This window comes from Vespa mandarinia, chromosome 8, assembly GCF_050613455.1.
Source record: "Vespa mandarinia isolate Hongniang chromosome 8, ASM5061345v1, whole genome shotgun sequence".
NCBI lineage: Eukaryota > Metazoa > Arthropoda > Insecta > Hymenoptera > Vespidae > Vespa > Vespa mandarinia.
Window position 1 is genome coordinate 8461993 of NC_140817.1, and position 18956 is coordinate 8480948.

The 18956-nt window shown below is 38.3% G+C and overlaps 2 protein-coding genes across 3 annotated transcripts in view; one reads left to right on the top strand and one right to left on the bottom strand.

Annotated features, from left to right (window-relative positions):
* The window catches only part of LOC118445951 (uncharacterized), a 47631-nt gene that overhangs the window by 25963 nt on the left and 2712 nt on the right, over positions 1-18956 (bottom strand). The window contains exon 3 of the mRNA XM_085658702.1: positions 18536-18788. The gene's annotated coding sequence lies outside the window, so the exon portion shown is untranslated. The remainder of the gene's footprint in view (positions 1-18535; positions 18789-18956) is intronic.
* On the top strand, positions 9000-13130 carry LOC118445968 (mitochondrial pyruvate carrier 1-like). Of its 2 annotated transcripts, XM_085658682.1 has the most exons (4): positions 9000-9512; positions 9863-9963; positions 10155-10292; positions 13011-13130. In XM_085658682.1, the coding sequence occupies exons 1-4, from the start codon at positions 9454-9456 to the stop codon at positions 13103-13105; spliced, it is 393 nt and encodes a 130-aa protein (XP_085514808.1). In that variant the 5' UTR covers positions 9000-9453; the 3' UTR covers positions 13106-13130. The 2 variants fall into 2 exon arrangements, with proteins under 2 accessions (XP_085514808.1, XP_035731996.1); XM_035876103.2 differs by lacking the exon at positions 13011-13130 and having other exon boundaries at positions 10155-12957.

The window sequence follows — 18956 nt, forward strand, 5'->3', positions numbered from 1 at the left end:
CACGTGTAGACGCGGAAGGGAGACGCATTCACGAGGCACGAAACTACAACAGTAGAAGAAGCTACGCGTCGGCAAACTTTCTCGATTTAGGGATGATTTGCGGGGTCTACACGAGCCTCTTTCTTTTCAAGAGAAATGCTGCCTGTCTTATTTCTCTCTCTCTCTCTCTCTCTCTCTCTCTCTTTTTATTTTTCTTGGAAAGACATGAGAGAATAATAAATTAATATTATATTTTATTTTGTTAGAAAATTTTTCTTAGAATATAATAGATGAACGTACGACTTATCGATACATATATATGTAAGTATACACTTTAGATCATGTCCTTTGTCACGAGCTAAGTTAAGTATTTGTAAACATTTCTTTGTAAGTACTTACAATAAAGAAAAGATCGTTTAGTACATTTTTGTTTAAGCGGTCGTCAAGTTAACATGTACATATGTACATATATAATTTGTTATCGTGAAATACAAAACAATAAAATTATTTAATAGATCAGATATTTTATAAATCCTACAATTAGTTCGCAATCTTAAAAGTTAATTCTACGGGAAAAGTGAGGTCATAAAGGATAAGATAAGAAAAAGAAAAAAAGATAGAAAAGGGAGGAAAAAAGAAAAGGAAAGAAGAAAAAAGTTCATATTACTTAATAATGCCGAGTGTTCTTAGGCCTATCTAGCGAGCGCAGATGGATAGAAGGAACAAGCTAGGGGTAGTCTCGTCATAAAAGACGCCTGTAATTCGAACATAAAGCGAATTCGAGCTTTCTCGCTCCGTCAAACGGAAGGTTTCTTTTAATTAAACTGCCCCTCTTAGCTTCTCTCTCTCCCTCTCTCCCTCTCTATCTTTCTCTCTTTCTCCTCCTCCAATCCCAAAAGCGAGACTTTCGAGACATAACAAGCGCGTTATCAGCGTTCGCCAGCGTTCCGACCCTCAACCTCTAACATCTTCCAACCCTCCGCTTTGCTTTTAGCACCGTTTCGAGCCACCCTTCTCTTCTAGTCGAGCTTTTTTCCTAAACTTATCGATACTTTGCGAGGATAAAAAGTCACGCGTTGCGTCCATGATCGGCCAGAAAATCCTCAAATATATTATCATAGAGAAGATAACGTCGGAGGAAGGAAAAATGGAAATTTTCGTTTTAATCCTCGAACACGTTATATTTTCTTATTTCGGAAAAAATGACTTTTAATATCTATCGGAGAAGGTCAGTAGTGCCGTTACGATCGAGCTACAATCCCTTGGAGAAAATGCTCTCTTTATTATCTATCAGAAGCAATCTACCGAACACTTTCCTTTTTTCTTCTTCTTTTTCTTTTTCTTTTTCTTTTTTTCTTCTTCTTCTTCTTCTGTTCTCTCATCTTCTTCTCATCTTGATCTTTTCCTTTTTCAGAATTCTCTATCGAATCAAACAAATGTATTGAGAAGTCAAATAATCGAAGTAATTACTTATTAAAATTCGTTCCTTGCACGACTCGTTTCTTGAATCCTCAAGAGCAGACAGAGAAAAGAAGAAAAGTTTCGTAGGTTCGAGTTGACTTCTTTTCAAACTCACTAGATATGCCTTGAACGTCGTGGCGTATAAACTGCTCGGTTAATTTAGACTGACTGTTCCGTGAAATTACCGGGGCACGCGCGTAATGAGAGGGTGAATGGCGAGGGTTATCCATCCCTCGAACAGTACCCGTCTAATCACGGTCGCTCGTTAGCGAATTGAATGCTACTCGAATCGAATCAAATCGAGTCGAAGCTACAAAAACGCGAGAAGAAGCATTTTATCGATGTACGTGAATAAAAAAAAAGGATTGGTATCTGGTATTTTTTTTATATTTTCTCAATGACAAGTAGACGGAAACATTAGATTTTACAAAATTCGAAACTTTAATTATTTTTATTACGAAAAGTAAAATAACAAAAAAAGAAAAACAAAATGAAACAAAAAAAATAATGTTCATTTCGCATCGATTCACGCTCGGCAATGAAATGTTAAGCACGCCTTTGAAGTGAACTCATAGTCCGCCTTCGTCATATCCTCCGTGGAATTATTATCGCCACGATAAAATATAGTTTTTAGTGAATTCATGGTCAGGCCGATTCGCTCATTAAGAGGATACGCTTGAATCCTTGCATTTCTTCTCGTACGATCAACAGAATCCCAGGCATAAGTTTGTTCTACGTGCTAATAAATAAATCGATTAACATTTAAATTCAATGATGAAGCCAAATCGCTATACCTAATTACATCGACGAACAAGTACGTGGTTGGATTAGCGATAGAGCTCTCGATGACTCGATGTTGCAAGAAATGGTAATCATTGGGATCGTTCGAGGAACAAGTTCGTTGTGAACTCGAATATATGTACGTTGATAAATCGTGTAAATGAGGGGTTGCGTAGAAATATATCAATAATACTTCTTGTATTATTTATTCGAGCTATGCTCGATCGACAAATTTTTTATTTTTTCACGATGATGGTTTCTCGCTATAGTTCTGCTAATAAAATTGTACGTCCTCTCCTTCCAGAACTCTCTCTCTCTCTCCCTCTTTCTCTCACTCTCTCTTTCTCTCTCTCTCTCTCTCTCTCTTTCTCTCACTCTCTCTTTCTCTCTCTCTCTCTCTCTCTCTCTCTCTTCCTCTCTCTTTCTCTTTCTCTATCTCTATCTCCATCTCTCTTGCATTCTTCGCGACGTATGCGCGGGATGCCGATGGCGCTTCTTCGAGAAGAAATCAAAAGTCGCGAGAGTTTTTCTCGACGGATTCCAGAGTCGAGCTCGAGAGCGGTCATTCTCGTTGTCTCGTCCTCATCGACTCTTTCTTTATCTTGCTCTCGATCCTCCTATGAATATTCATCCCCGCGAGACTTATGCAGAACGTTTCTGACCAAGCAAAGAGGATCTACGAGAGAAAGAGAAAAAGAGAAAGAGAATAGGGAGGAGAGAAGAAGGAAAAGGGCAGATGATCTCGATCGGCACGTTCTACCTCGAAACAATCTCGATCGTCTTTTTCCCAATCACTGGACTTTCTTGTTCGACGATCGATTCCCGGTACTCTTTTCGCTCGTTCGCTCGAAGGTGTATAACTTCGTACGGATCTTCTTTAATTAACGAGGAATCAATCAATGGCTGTACTTCGTGGAATTCCGAAGAAAAGCGACGATGGAGAAGAATAGAAGCAGTGAAATAGAGAGAAAGCTTCGAACAAGAATCGACTCTTCTTACGTCTTTCTGATCCTCTCTCGATCATTCTCTTTCTCTCTCTCTCTCTCTTTCTCTTTCTCTTTCTATCTCTCTTCTTAGTTTTACAAAATGACTTATCGCTTCGACGTGGTACATCTGACGTAAAGAAAAACTCCGCTTTTTTCTTGTTGTTGTTGTTGTTGTTGTCATCCGTAAAGCATCCTTATCTTGTCGTCTCGTTCGCTATCTCTCTTTCTATATCTCCCCTTAGAAAAAAGAAAGAGGAGGACTTTGATCCTCTAGAAAGGTCAATTTAAAGAATTAAACAATTTTCGAAGAAGGACGCAGAAAAAAGCGAGAAAGAGAGAGAGAGAGAGAGAGGGAGAGAAAAAAGAAAAAGAGAGAGAAAAAGAGAAAGAGAGAGAGAGAGAGAGAAGGATATATAAGGAAAGAGAAGGAAAGAGTCATTTCCTAACTCGATCTCATCGCGACGCAATCCAAACTTGATACAAAAGAGAGTTTCCATTCGACCCTCGTGTTCTCGGAAGGTCAAACAGTAACGTTTAAAGCGATGGACTCGCTACCTCCCCTCCCCTTTCTTTCCACGTACTCCTTCCATTCCGTTTTCTCCTTTCGAAGGGTCACCGAAGACTTCGCCAAATATTTGGTTAGTCTTTGATGGGCTTCGAGAAGAGACAAGGTAGGAGAAGTCGCGCAGGATCGAAAAGGAAAGAGAACAGAGGAGGAGTAAAAGAAGGAAGAGAAGAAGGATGTGGAGGTGCAAGAGGGAAAAAGGACGCGTGCTGAGCTCTGTGAGCCTTCCGTGAGCCTCCCGTGAGCCGTTAGAAACGGAGAATGTCGGGCATTTTTATTGGTTCCAGCTTTGCCTCTCTCTCTCTCTCTCTCTTTTTCTCTCTCTGTCTTCTCGAAAGTCGGCAAGCCGATCAGCCGGACAGGAGGATCGACGAATCTCTCCGCGTGTGTTACCTAACACATAGGTATTCCTTCTGATCGCTCGACCGTATGAAACTGAGGACCTACTTCCTTCTATCTTCTTTCTTTCCTTCCTTTCTTTCTTTCTTTCTTTCTTTCTTTTCTCTTTTACTTACTACTCGTTGTCACTTTTCCCCATTCAACTCGCCAGAAGATATGTTCAAGGTCGATTATTAGTATCCTCTAGCAAAAGCGAATGATATTCTCTAATTCTTTCTGAATTATCTAAATTTTTTTACTGGTTTCAGTAGAAAGTATTTTGATGTATTTAATTGCGAAAAAAACGACCCCCTTGTGTCTCATCTTACCGAACAAATTGCTTCGAGCGCAGAATATATACCGGAATCAAATTACTTGGCTTTTTCGACCGATAATATAGTACTTCTTCAATCTCAAGATATTGAATTCCTAAATGATCTATGTTTTGAAACGTTCGAAGAATAACAGCAGGACATTTATCTTTGGCTCATCTATACCTCGATGCATTGCATAATAAATGTCTAAATTTGAATCAATAATTTTCACAAAAGTAATCGAACGTATACTTATAAAAATATATGTTTTTACCTCGAAGGTATAACGGAGCCCATTCCTGTATTTCCTTTGCTTCGTACCCATGCTGATCCCCGCCACTGTACAATAACATTCCTCTCCTTCCGCTTTTATATTTTGTAAGTCAATTCGAAACATGAATCGTATAATAATTCAGCGAAGCTAAGGAAAATACGACGGATATTATTCGTCCTGCCTAGACAGATTTATCCCGAAGCTTTTGTCCGCGCTCCATATTTATGCGAAGAGAGAGAGAGAGAAAGAGAGAGAGAGAGAGAGAGAGATTTCAAATTTACACAGTTTTCTTTTTTTCTACCGTTATAAATATCATTTTTTTCAAACGAATCATTATCACTTTATAAAATTATCATTGCTCTTACGTAGTTGCGAGGGTGTAAATAGGAAGAAAAATCTCACACAAGTTAAGCTTTTGCGTAAAATTATACCGTCGGTGGGCGTGGAATAATGTATGTAGTTCGCCCTGAAATCGGGACTGGTTGCAATTCCAATGAGAGAACTGAGTGCTAGGTGAGCTTCGTATCTCGACGGATTTCTGTCTTCTGCCTTCTCATACATATTGTGATTACATTCGAGAAAGTTAGGACGATGGAGAGAAGAGAAAAAGAAGAAAATGCAGCCCGCGGGAGAAAGGTTTCGAGAGTTTATAAATATTACAAACAAACAATAACGATAATGTGTATATCAATTTTACGATTTGATATATTTTAATATCATATTTAAATATTGTATGATTTATTATAACATTTAATATTTGTATTTATGTATTAATTTATATATATATATATATTTTATAGAATTTTCTTAACATCAACCATCGAAATCTTCCTCTTTCATTCTCTATCGATCGAAGCAAAAGAAGAATTCTAGCGGCCGTTAGATATCCTGGGTAATGCTAAATAGTAAAAACATAATTCTGTGCGCAAGCGTGGAAATCGCTTTATGGTGCGGAATAATGGCTCGCATTCACGGGTAGCCCTCATAACTCTCTTCCCTATATTGCGCTTTTCGGAGATTGCACGTGGCACTTCGTTTGTCGATACGCCCACGCTTCTGCCTCGACATATTTAACGCAACGCAACGCTGGAGTATTGTGATAACGGGGAAAGAACGTCATTAGAAAAAGAAAGAAAAAATATAATAAAATAAAATAAAACAAAATAAATAAGAACATTTAATTCTCGACAGAAATTTCATCCGTATGGAGTTAATATCTTTTAGTGAGAGAAATCGTTAAGAGAAATTAGTCTGACTTTAAGTGACATTGATGTATGATGTACGAGTTAGCTGATAGTTGAATTCTTTTTGTCTTTCCTTTTCTTTTTTTTCTATTTATTTTTATTTATCTTTTTTTTTCTATTTATTTTTATTTATCTTTTTCTTTTTATTTTTCTCTTTCTTTTTTATTTGTATTTCTTTCATTAAATAATTTGGAAGTTGTAAATCAAATTGACAGAAAACAACATCCTTGAACTGTCGTACGTTCGACTCGGCTTCGGGTAATTAAAAGCATTACCAGAATACAGTACGAAAGTTACATGGCAGTAAGGCAAACAAAGAGGACGGTTCCGGTTCTCTCTCTCTCTCTCTCTCTCTCTCTCTCTCTCTCTCTCTCTTTCTCTCTCTTTTTCTCTCTCTCTCTCTTTCTCTCTCTCTCTTTCTCTGTCCCTCTCTCTCTCTCTGTCTCTCTCTCTTTCTCCCTCCCCCGTTCTTCGAGTCGAAATTCGATTAGCAATTACCCACACATTACGTTCGCTCATTAAGTCCGTTTCGCTACTAAGTACGGGAGTAATTAAGAACGCCTGCATAAACGCGTAGAATACCGATAAGTGCGTGTAAATGGAAATTTGATTCCAATCTCGTTCAATGATACATCTAGTCAATTAACTATGCTAACGGTACTCTCACTGGTCTTAATAAAAAAAAAAAAAAAAAAAAAAAAAAGAAAAAAAAAAGAAAAATATTCGTTTATTTTATACTTGCAATAATTCGTAGAATCTACGAACGAGAAGATATCGATCGTTAAACCGAAATTGTAATTAGAATTCTTGGCATGGAAAAAGAAAGAAAGGGAGGAAGGAAGGAAAAAAGAAAAAGGGGGAAAAAAAAGAAAAAAAAATGAACATGGCGATGGAAAGGGATTCAGTGAGGGCACTGCGTTAGTTGGCGGTACACATCAAGGGAAACTCTTTCTTCAGTGAAGGACGTCCCTTCGATGGAACAATTACTCCGAAGGCGAGTGCATAAATAACGAGAGAAAGGATGCCGCACAATGAGCCCGATTTACATTATCTTGGTGACGAGATAAAAGAAAACAAATAAAATCACCGGCGCCAAAGAGAATATCACAAGCTATCTTACGAATTCTTGAGATCTCACAATTTTATCGCGCGCATTTATATATATACTTCATTCGATTTTAATATCTAACGAGAAAGAAAGAAGAGAAAAGGACAAATTTTTAAGATTTGAGGTGAGTTCACATACGGATCATTTGATTTTTTATTCGAATTGACGCACACCCATTTGGGGATGTTCTAATATCGATGAAAATAAAGAAAAAGAAAAGAAGGAAGAGATGATGTATATATAAATCAGATTAGTGATCATGAAGAATAAAGAAAGATAAGTTTTTGATATTTGTCAAGAAAAAGCATCAATAATTTTCTATTAAGAAATTAAGGCATGATCATGAAAAAAAAAAGATAATAAAAAAAAGGATGAATAATCTTCTGTTAGAAAATTAATATTTTTATACAAAAATAATCAAAAACAGAACTTATTCTTAACTCGTATAAAATACGTACGGCAAATAAGAAAAAATAGCGGCATTCATATTACGGGAAAAAAAAAACAAAGTAATGACAATACCGTTGAGTTGGTGGTATGGTGGTTAAGAATAGCTCTGAATAAAGTTTTTCTTCTGGTGGGAGAGAAATCCTCGTGCTGATGATACATGCGTGAATGTGCATATGCAGGGGATATAGAAGACGCAGGTGCGGCCACTTAAGGCGTTAAGTAACTTCTTCTCTTGCTGCTGTGTCGAAAGTTCGTACGCTCTCGGTGCTCGTGTAAAAGCAAGAGGAAAAAACTATTCTAAGATAAGATAATATAACTACATTGAACTTTAAGCTGCCTTTATTGCGTTGGCATGCAATTTCTAACATAATTTATTATATGAGGAAATTCAAAGAGAAATTTAATTTATGTGAGGAAATTCAAAGAGAAATATATGTAGAGTATAGATAATTGAATAATATGATACAATATAAAGTAATGTATAGAAAATGTATATTCATTATGTATAAAAATGTTAAATTCAATCGGTACAATACTCATAAACCGTTATAGAAATGACCTTAGAAAATAATGATGATTTGTTAGGTGCGAAGAGTCGTCGAATATTTGAATCGTCCATCGTACTCTAAAAATCATAGTACAGGGGTGCTAGGACCGGGTGGACACGTCGTTGAAGTTCGGAGGGTTCCGTAGACCGCCTCTTTCCAGATCAATAATACCATTCCTGCATTGGCGCATGCGTTTTCATACTGGTATCTCTTCTTCCTTCCAACATTCTAGCTGGTTTCCACCCCCTGTGAGCTATGCTCAGGACGACACGTACCCCTCCATGCAACATTCATAACGCCATCAATATTATACGCGCGAAATAATAACCTGTGCATTTATTATAAGGGAATAGGGGAAAGAAGTTTGCGTGAATCCAACGAACGCATGTCAATAAAAAGAAAAAGAAAAGAAGAAAAAAAAAGAAAATAAATAAAAGCTGAGTGATCAATCGAACGATAAATTATGCGTGAAAAAGATGATTTACAAATCCGTCACGATCCTAGAAAAGGTCATTCATAAAGTATATCAGAAGTTGAATTTTGATGGGGTATGTAAGATTATACTTGAATATTTATCGATTAAGGTGTATCAATTAATATAAAATTGGTATGTACTCTTGTTAATCATAAAAATAATAGAAAAATAAATTTATTTTCTGTCTCTCTCTCTCTCTCTCTCTCTCTCTCTCTCTCTCTCTCTCTATCTCTCTATCTCTCTCGGATTTTTGAATACACAAAAATAGGGCTACAACTTTGATAAAGATATTTATTGCAACAACGTTATCTCTCGTCGAATTAGTTTAGTAAACATCTTAGTAAAAGATCTCGTACTCGAGATAACAGTTTTCTGGCAATAACTCAGTAGCATTCGAAGCATCCTTTCATTTATAATGTTTTACTCTTAAAGTACGTTTTGTTTCTTTCATATATTTATCGCTTTAATATCGCGCAAGTGTTATCGTAATCAAGGCTATTATCTTGCTTTTTTCTTTCTTCTTTTTATAAAGGTATTCGTAGAGATAAGGTTCGCGATGAATTTTTATATATTTCGATAAATTATTATTGATTACTTGAATTGATAATATCGAAGTTCTGTATCGCCTTACTTCGCATCGAAACTTTTTAACATTTCAGTGCGATTTATCGCGATGCATTAATTTCAAAAGCGTATTAAACTGTTTCCATTACTTTTTACTAAGGAATTATTTTGATTATTTTTACGAAATATCAAATATCCAATCGTTAAGATTAATCATAGACGAGAGATTCTTCGATTCTAACTTATCAAACAATTTTACTACAAATAGTCACATATAATTTTATAAAACCCAAGTTCTTACGGCAAGTTATTATATTCCTCTTCATCATGGCCAGCAAAAAATATAAATCTTTGTTTAGCAAAGAAAATAAAGATTATTTCATGAGGTAATTATATATCCTTCAAGACTAATTATTATAACCTTAAACGACACAAGAATGATTGAAATAATACGTTATATGTATGTACTTATCATATTGTTTGCGTAGTCATTTAAAGAAGGATTTAATTCACGTGACCGTGAACGTGAATTAAATGTATTCCCGTGGAAAGTTTTCATTATATCAAATCGCATAGTCGATCATCAACAGAGAACAATATTCTTAGTTTGCGTGTTTTCGTGCTAAAAATCAAACTGCCTATAGATTTCGTAAAAAAGATGCGAACGAGTTCGTGCTAGTTTAGTCACGTTGCATTTATCGTTTCCTCGATTTTTATTATCGAACCACTCTTTAAGTACACATTTCTGGGGACCGGTATTCAACTGGATGATACCTATAGCAGCTATAGCAGACACGCAAAAGCATCCGAGGATCATTAGCGGCAAGATGACTTTGGGTAAGTTCGAACCCTAGCTCTCATTTCGAAGAATTCTCTCGGTTCTCGTAATAATCGCATCGGACAAGTTCGGATAACGATCGCGTTTCTAAAAATTACGAAGAGAGAAAGTAACAACGATGAGAGAATGAAAAAGAACAATTACTCTTTCATTTTCCAGCAATATTTCTCTCTTATATTATATTTTTCAGCACTGACGTTATACTCGCTCACGTTCATGAGATTTGCCATAAGGGTACAACCAAGGAACATGTTACTTTTCGCATGCCACGGTGTTAATGCAGTGGCTCAATTAACACAAGGCTGTCGATATCTTCACTATCACTATGGTACAAAGCCAGAGGAGGGAGAATGATATTGTCCGATCGTAAAAAAATGATGAAAATACAATATGTATTTCTGTTATGAAAATTGAATTAGTTCAATCGATTAATTATACGCGTACTTATTATACGCCACCGATTAATTATATAAAAACAAAAATTCATAGAATGATGTGAGATGATAAAAGAGAAAATCTAAACGTATCAACAAAGACGTATGCTCACAGATGGATTCGTAGAAAGAAGAAAGAAAAAAAGAGAAAAAAGACAATAAATAAATAAAAAAAAAAGAAAAAAGAAAAAACGAAAGAAAAGCGTAGAATAGAGTATCCACTCTGGTTGAACGGTATGTCGAACAGAGGACATAGAGTATATAAAGAGAGAGAAAAGAAGATGTGAGGAGAAAGAGAGTGAGAAAGAAAGAGAAAGAAAGAGAGAGCGAGAGCAAGAGAGAGCGATAGCTTGTAGTACGTTCGAACGTGTTTTCTTTTTTTCGTAGCTCGTACACCCTGCTCATTCGGTTTCTCCTTTTTCCAATCGAATCGAAAAGGGCACGAGTTTATTCGCCGGTGGCCCCAATTCCGCTACGCTACGTAGGAATATGTAAGGAGAGCAATAATTTTGCTAGGGTGGCCTCTCGTGCGATACTGCCGCCTCGAGAAGGGCTACTCGATCGTATGGATCGTGCTCGGGGTCATTTTATGGGATCTGGCACGGATCAGACGCACGAATCTATCCCTGCTTTTTCCAAATGCTAAGCCAACGGCTTTCTCTCTCTCTCTCTCTCTCTCTCTCTCTCTCTCTCTCTCTCTCTCTCTCTCTCTCTCTCTCTCTTTCCCACTCTCTTTCTCTCTCTCTTTCTCACTCGTTTGGTAGAGAAAAGGGAAGAGAACATAAAATCCACCCCCGACTTTCCGAATAAATATATATGCCCTTATTAGCCCTTCTTGGGCTTCGATCATGCGTTACTCCCTCTCCCGTTTCTCGCCTTTTCGTACTTCTTTGCATTCGTCCAGCTAGAATAATATACGCGACACGTCATCCCTCCTATTTGGTATTTTGGTATTTTTGAAGAAAATTCTGATATCGTTGGATCGAGAGGATCGAGACTGGGGAAGGCGAAGAAGGAGACGAGAACGTTGAAAGAGGGAGGATTCCTTCGGGACTGATTTCACAAACAAATGCCGACGATTGAATCCTGGCATGTTGCAAGATGGATCGCTCTCTTTGAATCACAGATTACCCGCCGCCTCTTCCTTCCACATCTTCGCGCTGCAACTTTCTCTCTCTTTCTCTCTTTCTTGTCGTCGTCGTCCTCCTCCTCTTCCTCCTTCTTTTCCTCCTCTTCCTCTCCTCCTCCTCCACCTCCACCTCCTCCTCCTCCTCCTGCTACTCTTACTCCTACTCCTTCGATTCCCCTCCAGAACGAAGAACGTTCAGCAATTTGCCACATGCCCGGCGAAGGCAGGACTCTCCTTTCCCCGTTACCGAGGCCGACTTCTCGTCGTCAGAGATCGAACCAAATCGGCTGGAATTGAAAGGACGAACCAACGACGGAAGGATCCATCGATCGGCCACGATCTTGAACGCGATCTCTCGTTCCTTGGTTGCTTCCATCTCGAAGAATAGGCACGTCGAAAAGGGACGGTCTTTCTTTCGCGTTAAACTGACAAAGTGTAATCCACCTTTGCTTATTGATACGTCCATCGACGAATCGATAAACGATTCGATTCTTTTCTCGTCACGAGGATCGTCTTTCCTTTACTAAGACATTGTCTATTTTCTTTTACTTCGGGCCCTATCGAAGGGAAAACGTTTTTAAAAAGCAAGGGCGCCCGTACTCGTCAAGCGAATAACTCAATCGAACGAAAACCACGCGAGAAGCCGCGAGTCACGTCGAGCGTGAAAAAGACGCAACCCTCCGATTGTAAAGTTCTCCCTCGCTTACTCGATACATATACATGTGTGTGTGTTCGTGTATGTATATGTATATATGTATGTAGGTATGTATATATATACTTATATGAAGTTAGTCCGTGAAAAAATGAGAAGGACAAGAATGTAAGGGAAAGATAAAAAAAAAAAAAGAAAAAATAAACTCTCCTCCCTTTTTCCACGAGTCGCTTTTCGTCGCTAGATGATCTTTAAATGAAGTGCGTTAGCTTATAACGACCGTGTAAAGTCTTCCAGGGTGGATTCGCGCTACCACGAGCAAAATGCGTTCGATTCGGAAAAAAAGAAAATATAGAATCCTTGATGATACGCGTGGCGAATCTACCCCGACGTAAGAGGTGGACACCCCCCAAGGGTGAAATGAATCAAATGCAACCCTCGCTCTATACAAGACATACATTAGACCGAGACAGTCTCGAGAGCTTCCCGGGACATCGGAAAATTCAACGAATTTCTTATATGCCGTGAAAAAAAGCAAAAAGCCTAAATTTTTTTAGGCTTTTCTTTACGAAAATGGTAGAAATATGGGCCAAATACGAGGCCTAGAATTCGAGAATATGACGATTCATCTTTGATATTTTCGCACTACGAGCACGTTCGCGAACAAGTTTTATTGGGCAAATGTGATATTTATCAAGAAGAGTTTTCCATTTCGTACTTATACCTTATTATAGTATGTTGGTCAACCGTGAAAATTCTTTTTAATAAACTTAAGAATTTTAAGGTGTAACAGCTGTTACTATACGAAAAAATCATTTCTTTTCGTTTTAGAAAAATATGGCCCATCATCCCATGGGAGTGCCGCCCATTTTTCGTCTTCTTTCTATATGGAAACCTTCGAAACAACCTATCCTACAGTTTTATGAATCATTCACTCGTTGAGACCAAACAAAGGATCTTGACGAATAGCCACGACTCCCGAAACTTTCCGACGAATGTAATTTTGATAAAAGTCGTACCCTAAAAATTAGCTTTCGATCTTTCGTAAAAATGTATAAAGGAAAAAAATGTTTCTAGTCGTCGAAATCAAACAGGAAGACAAGCCGTTTATTTTTCCATTCGACGGTTTGGTCAAACGAGATAAAACATTTTGCGAAAATTCTATCCTGTGTAGAAAACACATTTTCCAAGAGAATTCGATCAGGAGGCAAAGTATTACAACGTCGGGATAACAAGGTAAGATACATACTTGAAAGATGAACGCTATAGGAAACAGTTATTCCTGGTGGATTCATAAGAAAAAAAAAGTTCTCGAGCCAGCCCTCTAAAATAACATGGTACCCGAGGCGAGTGGTACACCATAAGCTCGTAAAAAAGGCTCGCGTTAAAAAATCATAAGGGTTGCGATCTAGCGTGTCATCCCCTTAAATACTTTCCGGCATTGCGTATTTTCTCTCTTTTTCTTTTTTTCTTTTTTCTTTTTTCTTTCTTCTTTTTTCTTTTTTTTTTCTTTTTATCAAATCAAGAAACTCCTTCGTTGGTTGGAAATTCGAAAAAGAAAATGTCGAATTATGTAATAACTAGAATGACTCACTTTGTGGACTCGAGATTCTATTACTTTAAAAGTGGGCGGAAAGTGGTAAACAAGTGCCATCGAAACGACTTGGAACCCCAGAGAGTGAGAAAGCGGAAGAAGACACCGCGGAAAATACGCGCGCGTTTCGTAAGCGAGCGCAAGCGCGAGCTAGAAGACCGATTTCAGAGAGCGACGATGGTTTATGACCCGTAACGCTTCGAGCAAGCCCCTTCCTGCGAAGCATCCATTCACCTTCTCTCTCTCTCTCTCTCTCTCTCTCTCTCTCTCTCTCTCTCTCTTGCTCTCTCTCTCTCTTTTGGCACAACGTGACTCCATCCCTCCGTAAACTCGATCCAATATATTAGGGTTAGCTTCCACGAGAAGAAGCTATCGATGCTGTTATTCGGAATCGACATTTTCAACTTTTTGATCTGGGAACGTCGAATCGAATCGATTCCTCTTTGAATCGTATTTTAATTTAAATTTTTTTTTATTTTCTTATAACGTTTTGAGAATGGTCTAAACCTTCATGTAAACCTTCGAGACAGACCTTTTCGATTTCCCAAGTCCTTAGAACTTGAAACTACCTTTCCACGATTGCTCGAGATAAGGGGTGGGTCTCGTCTGTTTGGAGATTGGGGTTGGCAACTTTGAAGGATATTTTTTATTCATGTGACGTATTCGAGGGCGCGGAAAAAACACATTCTCCTGATCAGAGTCAAAATGGAGACCGTCGTAAGAACGTTGGTCCTTACATTCTGCAGGATGTTCAATTTTAAATTTTCTTCGACCAATGCCTATATTCGTTCTTCGCGTCGCGAACATGGAAGTCCTAGTCATGAATTTTCGATTTTCTTATATAGAATTATTGAATTCTTTGAAATAAAACTTATTTTCGATATAAAAATAAATATATGTACTATAATGAAAGTAAATATTATATATATATATATATATATATATGTATATATAGATATATATATTATATACATACATGCATATATATGTACATACACGACATATTTCGTTTACCGCGTCGCGAATATGAAAGCCTCAGTCATGAATTTTCGATTTTTTTTATATAGAATTATCGAATTGAATTATTTGAAATAAAACTTATTTTTGATGTAAAAATGAATATCTGTACTATAATGAAGATATATATATATGTGTGTGTGTGGGTGGGTGGGTGGGTGGATGTGTATGTCTGTATATATATATATATATATATATATATATATATATATATATGTTTTGCAATCTATCTCGGATAATATATTTTATTAAATTATCAGCAACGTTATAACATTAAATATAGTACTAGGAGAGCAAGAGGTCGAAAGAGGAGCGAACGTTTCGGTATCGCCTCCGGCCATTAAAGGTTTTATCGATTATTTATATGCAGCCATGTTACACAAACGAGGTGCGCACGTAATTTCTCTGGCACGATCGCGCCATACGCTTTATCCTTCCTATCGTAAACGGCAAGTATGAAAGGTGAAGGTTACATAGTTGTTTCATCTTTTGTATGGCAAATAGTGAAATTAGAAAAGAGGAAAACAAAAAAGAAGCTTTTTCACTAATTGCCCTCTCAAAATCGAAAAGGGTCAATGGAAAAAATTGCAGGAAAATCAAGCCGAGTATTCCCATAGGATATCAACGAAATCCTGCGGATCGAAGGTTTTTCAAATATTTAACAGCAATATCCAATTTCGTCTTATGTATCCATGTGCCTCTTCATGCCTGATTCGACGGAGCCGTCATTCGACTAAAAGCTATTCTTTCTATTACAATTCTACTTATTATATCCCATAAATCGAATAGCCGACCAACTTTGATATTCTTTTTTATTAGAATATCGATCCCATCGATATCGATTTCGTAAAATCGATCTTAGAACTTTAACGCATTGAGAACGATAGAAAATGCTTTATTTGGAACGCAAGAAAACGATTTCCTTGACGTTGCCTTCGGCTTTATCGACGTTCATCGAAACCCTTTTCGCTCGTTAGCTTCAAACGTAAAGAAAGAGAGAGAGAGAGAGAGAAAGAGAGAGAGAGAGAAGAGTAGTAAAGGCTATCAATGACACGACGATATGGCTCGTCGGTTTTAATAGCGACAGCCCAGTCGGCCGACTGAAAGCAGCAAAATGGAACTTCTAAATGGATAAGATATAAGAGTTACACTCGAGCGAAAGGAAGAATTAGGTATCTGATGTATGAGACGCCGTCGTCTCTGCTCCGGCTTCCGGAGAAACATGCGCCGCGTAAACGAACGAGAAAATAGGATGAATTTCTAAAAATTTTCTGATCTACTCTTTGTCTAATATTAAATAAATCATAAATTAAAGATTATTAAATTATATAAACAATTTTAAAAAGATTATCTCAATAAAATGAATATTATATTGGAAGGATTACTTACTCTCAATCTTGAAGATGCGATCTCATGAGAAACGAAAAGGGAAGTTGCAAGAGGAGGGAGGAAAGTCGTCGGTAGGACACAGGGTGATGCATGTGCCTTGTACGAAAGGAGTCGAGCTTGGAGGCCGAGGAAACGAGAAGGTTGGGTCGAGAACGTGATCCTGTGACTGATCCGTGAAAGCGTGAAAGGGTTTCCACTCCTTTTTCCACCCCTTATCCACTCTAGAAGTAAGACGGGGGTGTCGCGAGGCGACGATCAATCACTCTGTGTCACGAGCCCTGCGCACCCCCTCACACCCTCTATCCGCTCACCGTCCTCTTCCTTTCTCTCTCTCTCTCTCTCTCTCTTTCTCTCTCTCTCTCTCTCTCTCTTTCTCTCTCTCTCTCTTTCTCTCTCTCTCTCTCTCTTTCTCTTCCTCTTTTTCTCCATCTCCTCGCATCTAGCAGTATTCACATAAAGGGTTTTCTACTGATATAGCCAAACGAAGTTTCTTCGATAAATGACGTAAATGCGAGTATACCTTTCCTTTCTCCCTTTTTGCCCACCCCTATATCCTGACTCTTTAGCCCCTTCCTACTTTCTCGCGATCTATCAGTATCTACGTCTACCATCGTCAATGAGATCAAATTTAAAAGCGATATTATTGTTCGAGGTAGCAAGACTAATGGGGTTTATAGCGTTCTTCGAAGTCGAGGTTATCGGGCGTCCTTCGATCTCTCGGCTGACGCTGCGAGATTACTGAAAAGCTTTCCATTCTCGTGCTCCAAGGGGAGTAGGTGTTAGCCTCACGAGATCGAAGAATTATCGAACGAAGAGGAGGATATCGGTCGTGAGAATGAGAAAGAAAGAGAAAGAGACAGAGAGAGAGAGAGAGAGAAAGAGAGAGAGAAAGAGAGAGAGAGAGAGAGAAAGAGAGAGAGTGAGAGGGATGGGGAAAAAGGAATATAAGTAAGATGGGAAGGGTCGAGATATCCAATGCCGCTTTTACGGTCCTCGTCCGTGTCGGAAGATACTAAAACTAATGTATTCATGAGATAATTATTTCTTGCATTCATTACGGAGCTGTAAAGTTTTTATTGGCCGGGTCTGGTCTCTGCGCAAAGCAGCGCACCCCGTACAAAGAGAGAAGACTCAACGAATCTTTTAGCGACAAAGCAAGCCGAACAGCTCTCTCCTTTAGATACGCGTTACGCTCGAAAGGGGGCAAAATAAGGGATCGAATTGGATCGTCTGTCTCTTTAAATTCGCGAATCGCGATTCTTCTAAAAATTCCTTTCGAATTCTCTTTTTTTCTCTCTGACCGGAAGGATGATTTTTATTTCGGAAAAGTAACGATGGAGGACGCCGCCCTCAGAGGATATATGCAAGGGTAGAAAGGAAGGAAGAGGAAGAAAGAGAAATCGAGGGTGGCGTGGAACGTCCCGAAAGGACGAAGGCGCCGACAGAATATCAAAAAGCACGGACAGCACCCTGGACAAAGGCTTCTATTCCAACCGAGAGCCAGGATCCCGGAGAGAGAAAGATACATCAACTCCTGTGTCATATAAAAATGTGTTTATGCGCTGCACACGAGGAATGAAAAATATCGGGCGAAAAGCATCTTCCGTATCCTAGAGCAAGAAACGAGAGAGAGAGAGAGAGAGAGAGAGAGAGAGAGAGAGAGAGAGAGAGAGAGAGAGAGAGAGAGGAGACTTCGGTCGTTCCTTGTCGCTCGTAAAACGTTTTTCTTTCCTTTTTTTTTTTCTTAAGAAAAATTCTCGGTTGCTTGTTGTCCACATAGAATCGATAGTATTCCCTGTTCTTACTCTACTGTTACATTCTCGAATCGAACAAATTTCAAACAATCGAAATTCTTTTAATTCACTTCTAATTAAATGCTAAGAAATTTCTTTTTATTTTCTCAACTATCCTTTCGATACTCAGACACATTGAGAACGTGAACCTCGTATAACTAGGATTTCCTTTCTGAACCTTTCGTTCACGTCTAGGACATGAAGGAGGCAAGACATACGGAGCCAGAGCGCGGAAGAATGGAGTTGACGGGGCGAAAATTGTGAAGACCGGAGACGGAAACGAAGCTCATCGTTATACCATCTAGTAACGTTACACACGAAGGAATCTCAATGAGAATTCGAATTTCTCTTTATTCTTTACTCGAACATACATACTGTTAATGGTAATAATAAAATGAAAATAGTAATAATAATAATAATAATAATATAAAAATAATCTAATTATTCAATTATAAACTTACAATTATAAACTTAACCTGATCAATTTCAAATTGTATCAAATATTAGATTGAAAATCATAAAAAAAAAACAAAAGAAAAATTACTACAATTCTTATCACTCACCGATCCATGGTTTCCTCAGCTTCTCGAAACAAGTCGAGATAAGCAAAGAAGGCTGATGGAGAAGGATCGATGCAATGGAACTCTCGAGGATGTAGGGAATCCTTGAGATAGTCACGCGTGTTGCGGCTCCTGTCTACGCGATTCTCCTAATCCCTGGGTGAAGTCACCCTCGCATCCTCTCTCTCTTTCTCCCTTTCTTTCTCTCTCTCTATCTCTCTTTGGACCATGCCAGCCACTCGAGATTTCTTTTTCCCTGTAAAAGGAAACGGAATTGAAATCGGCTTTTCGGAATTGCGCGCCGGAGACGATGTCCCAAAGGGAGAGAAATGCAAACACGCTTTTGCTGAACGCGCAGACTTCGTGGAAAACGCATCGACTTTCTAAAACAGCGAACAAAGGTAAGCAGGCTTTTGATGAAACG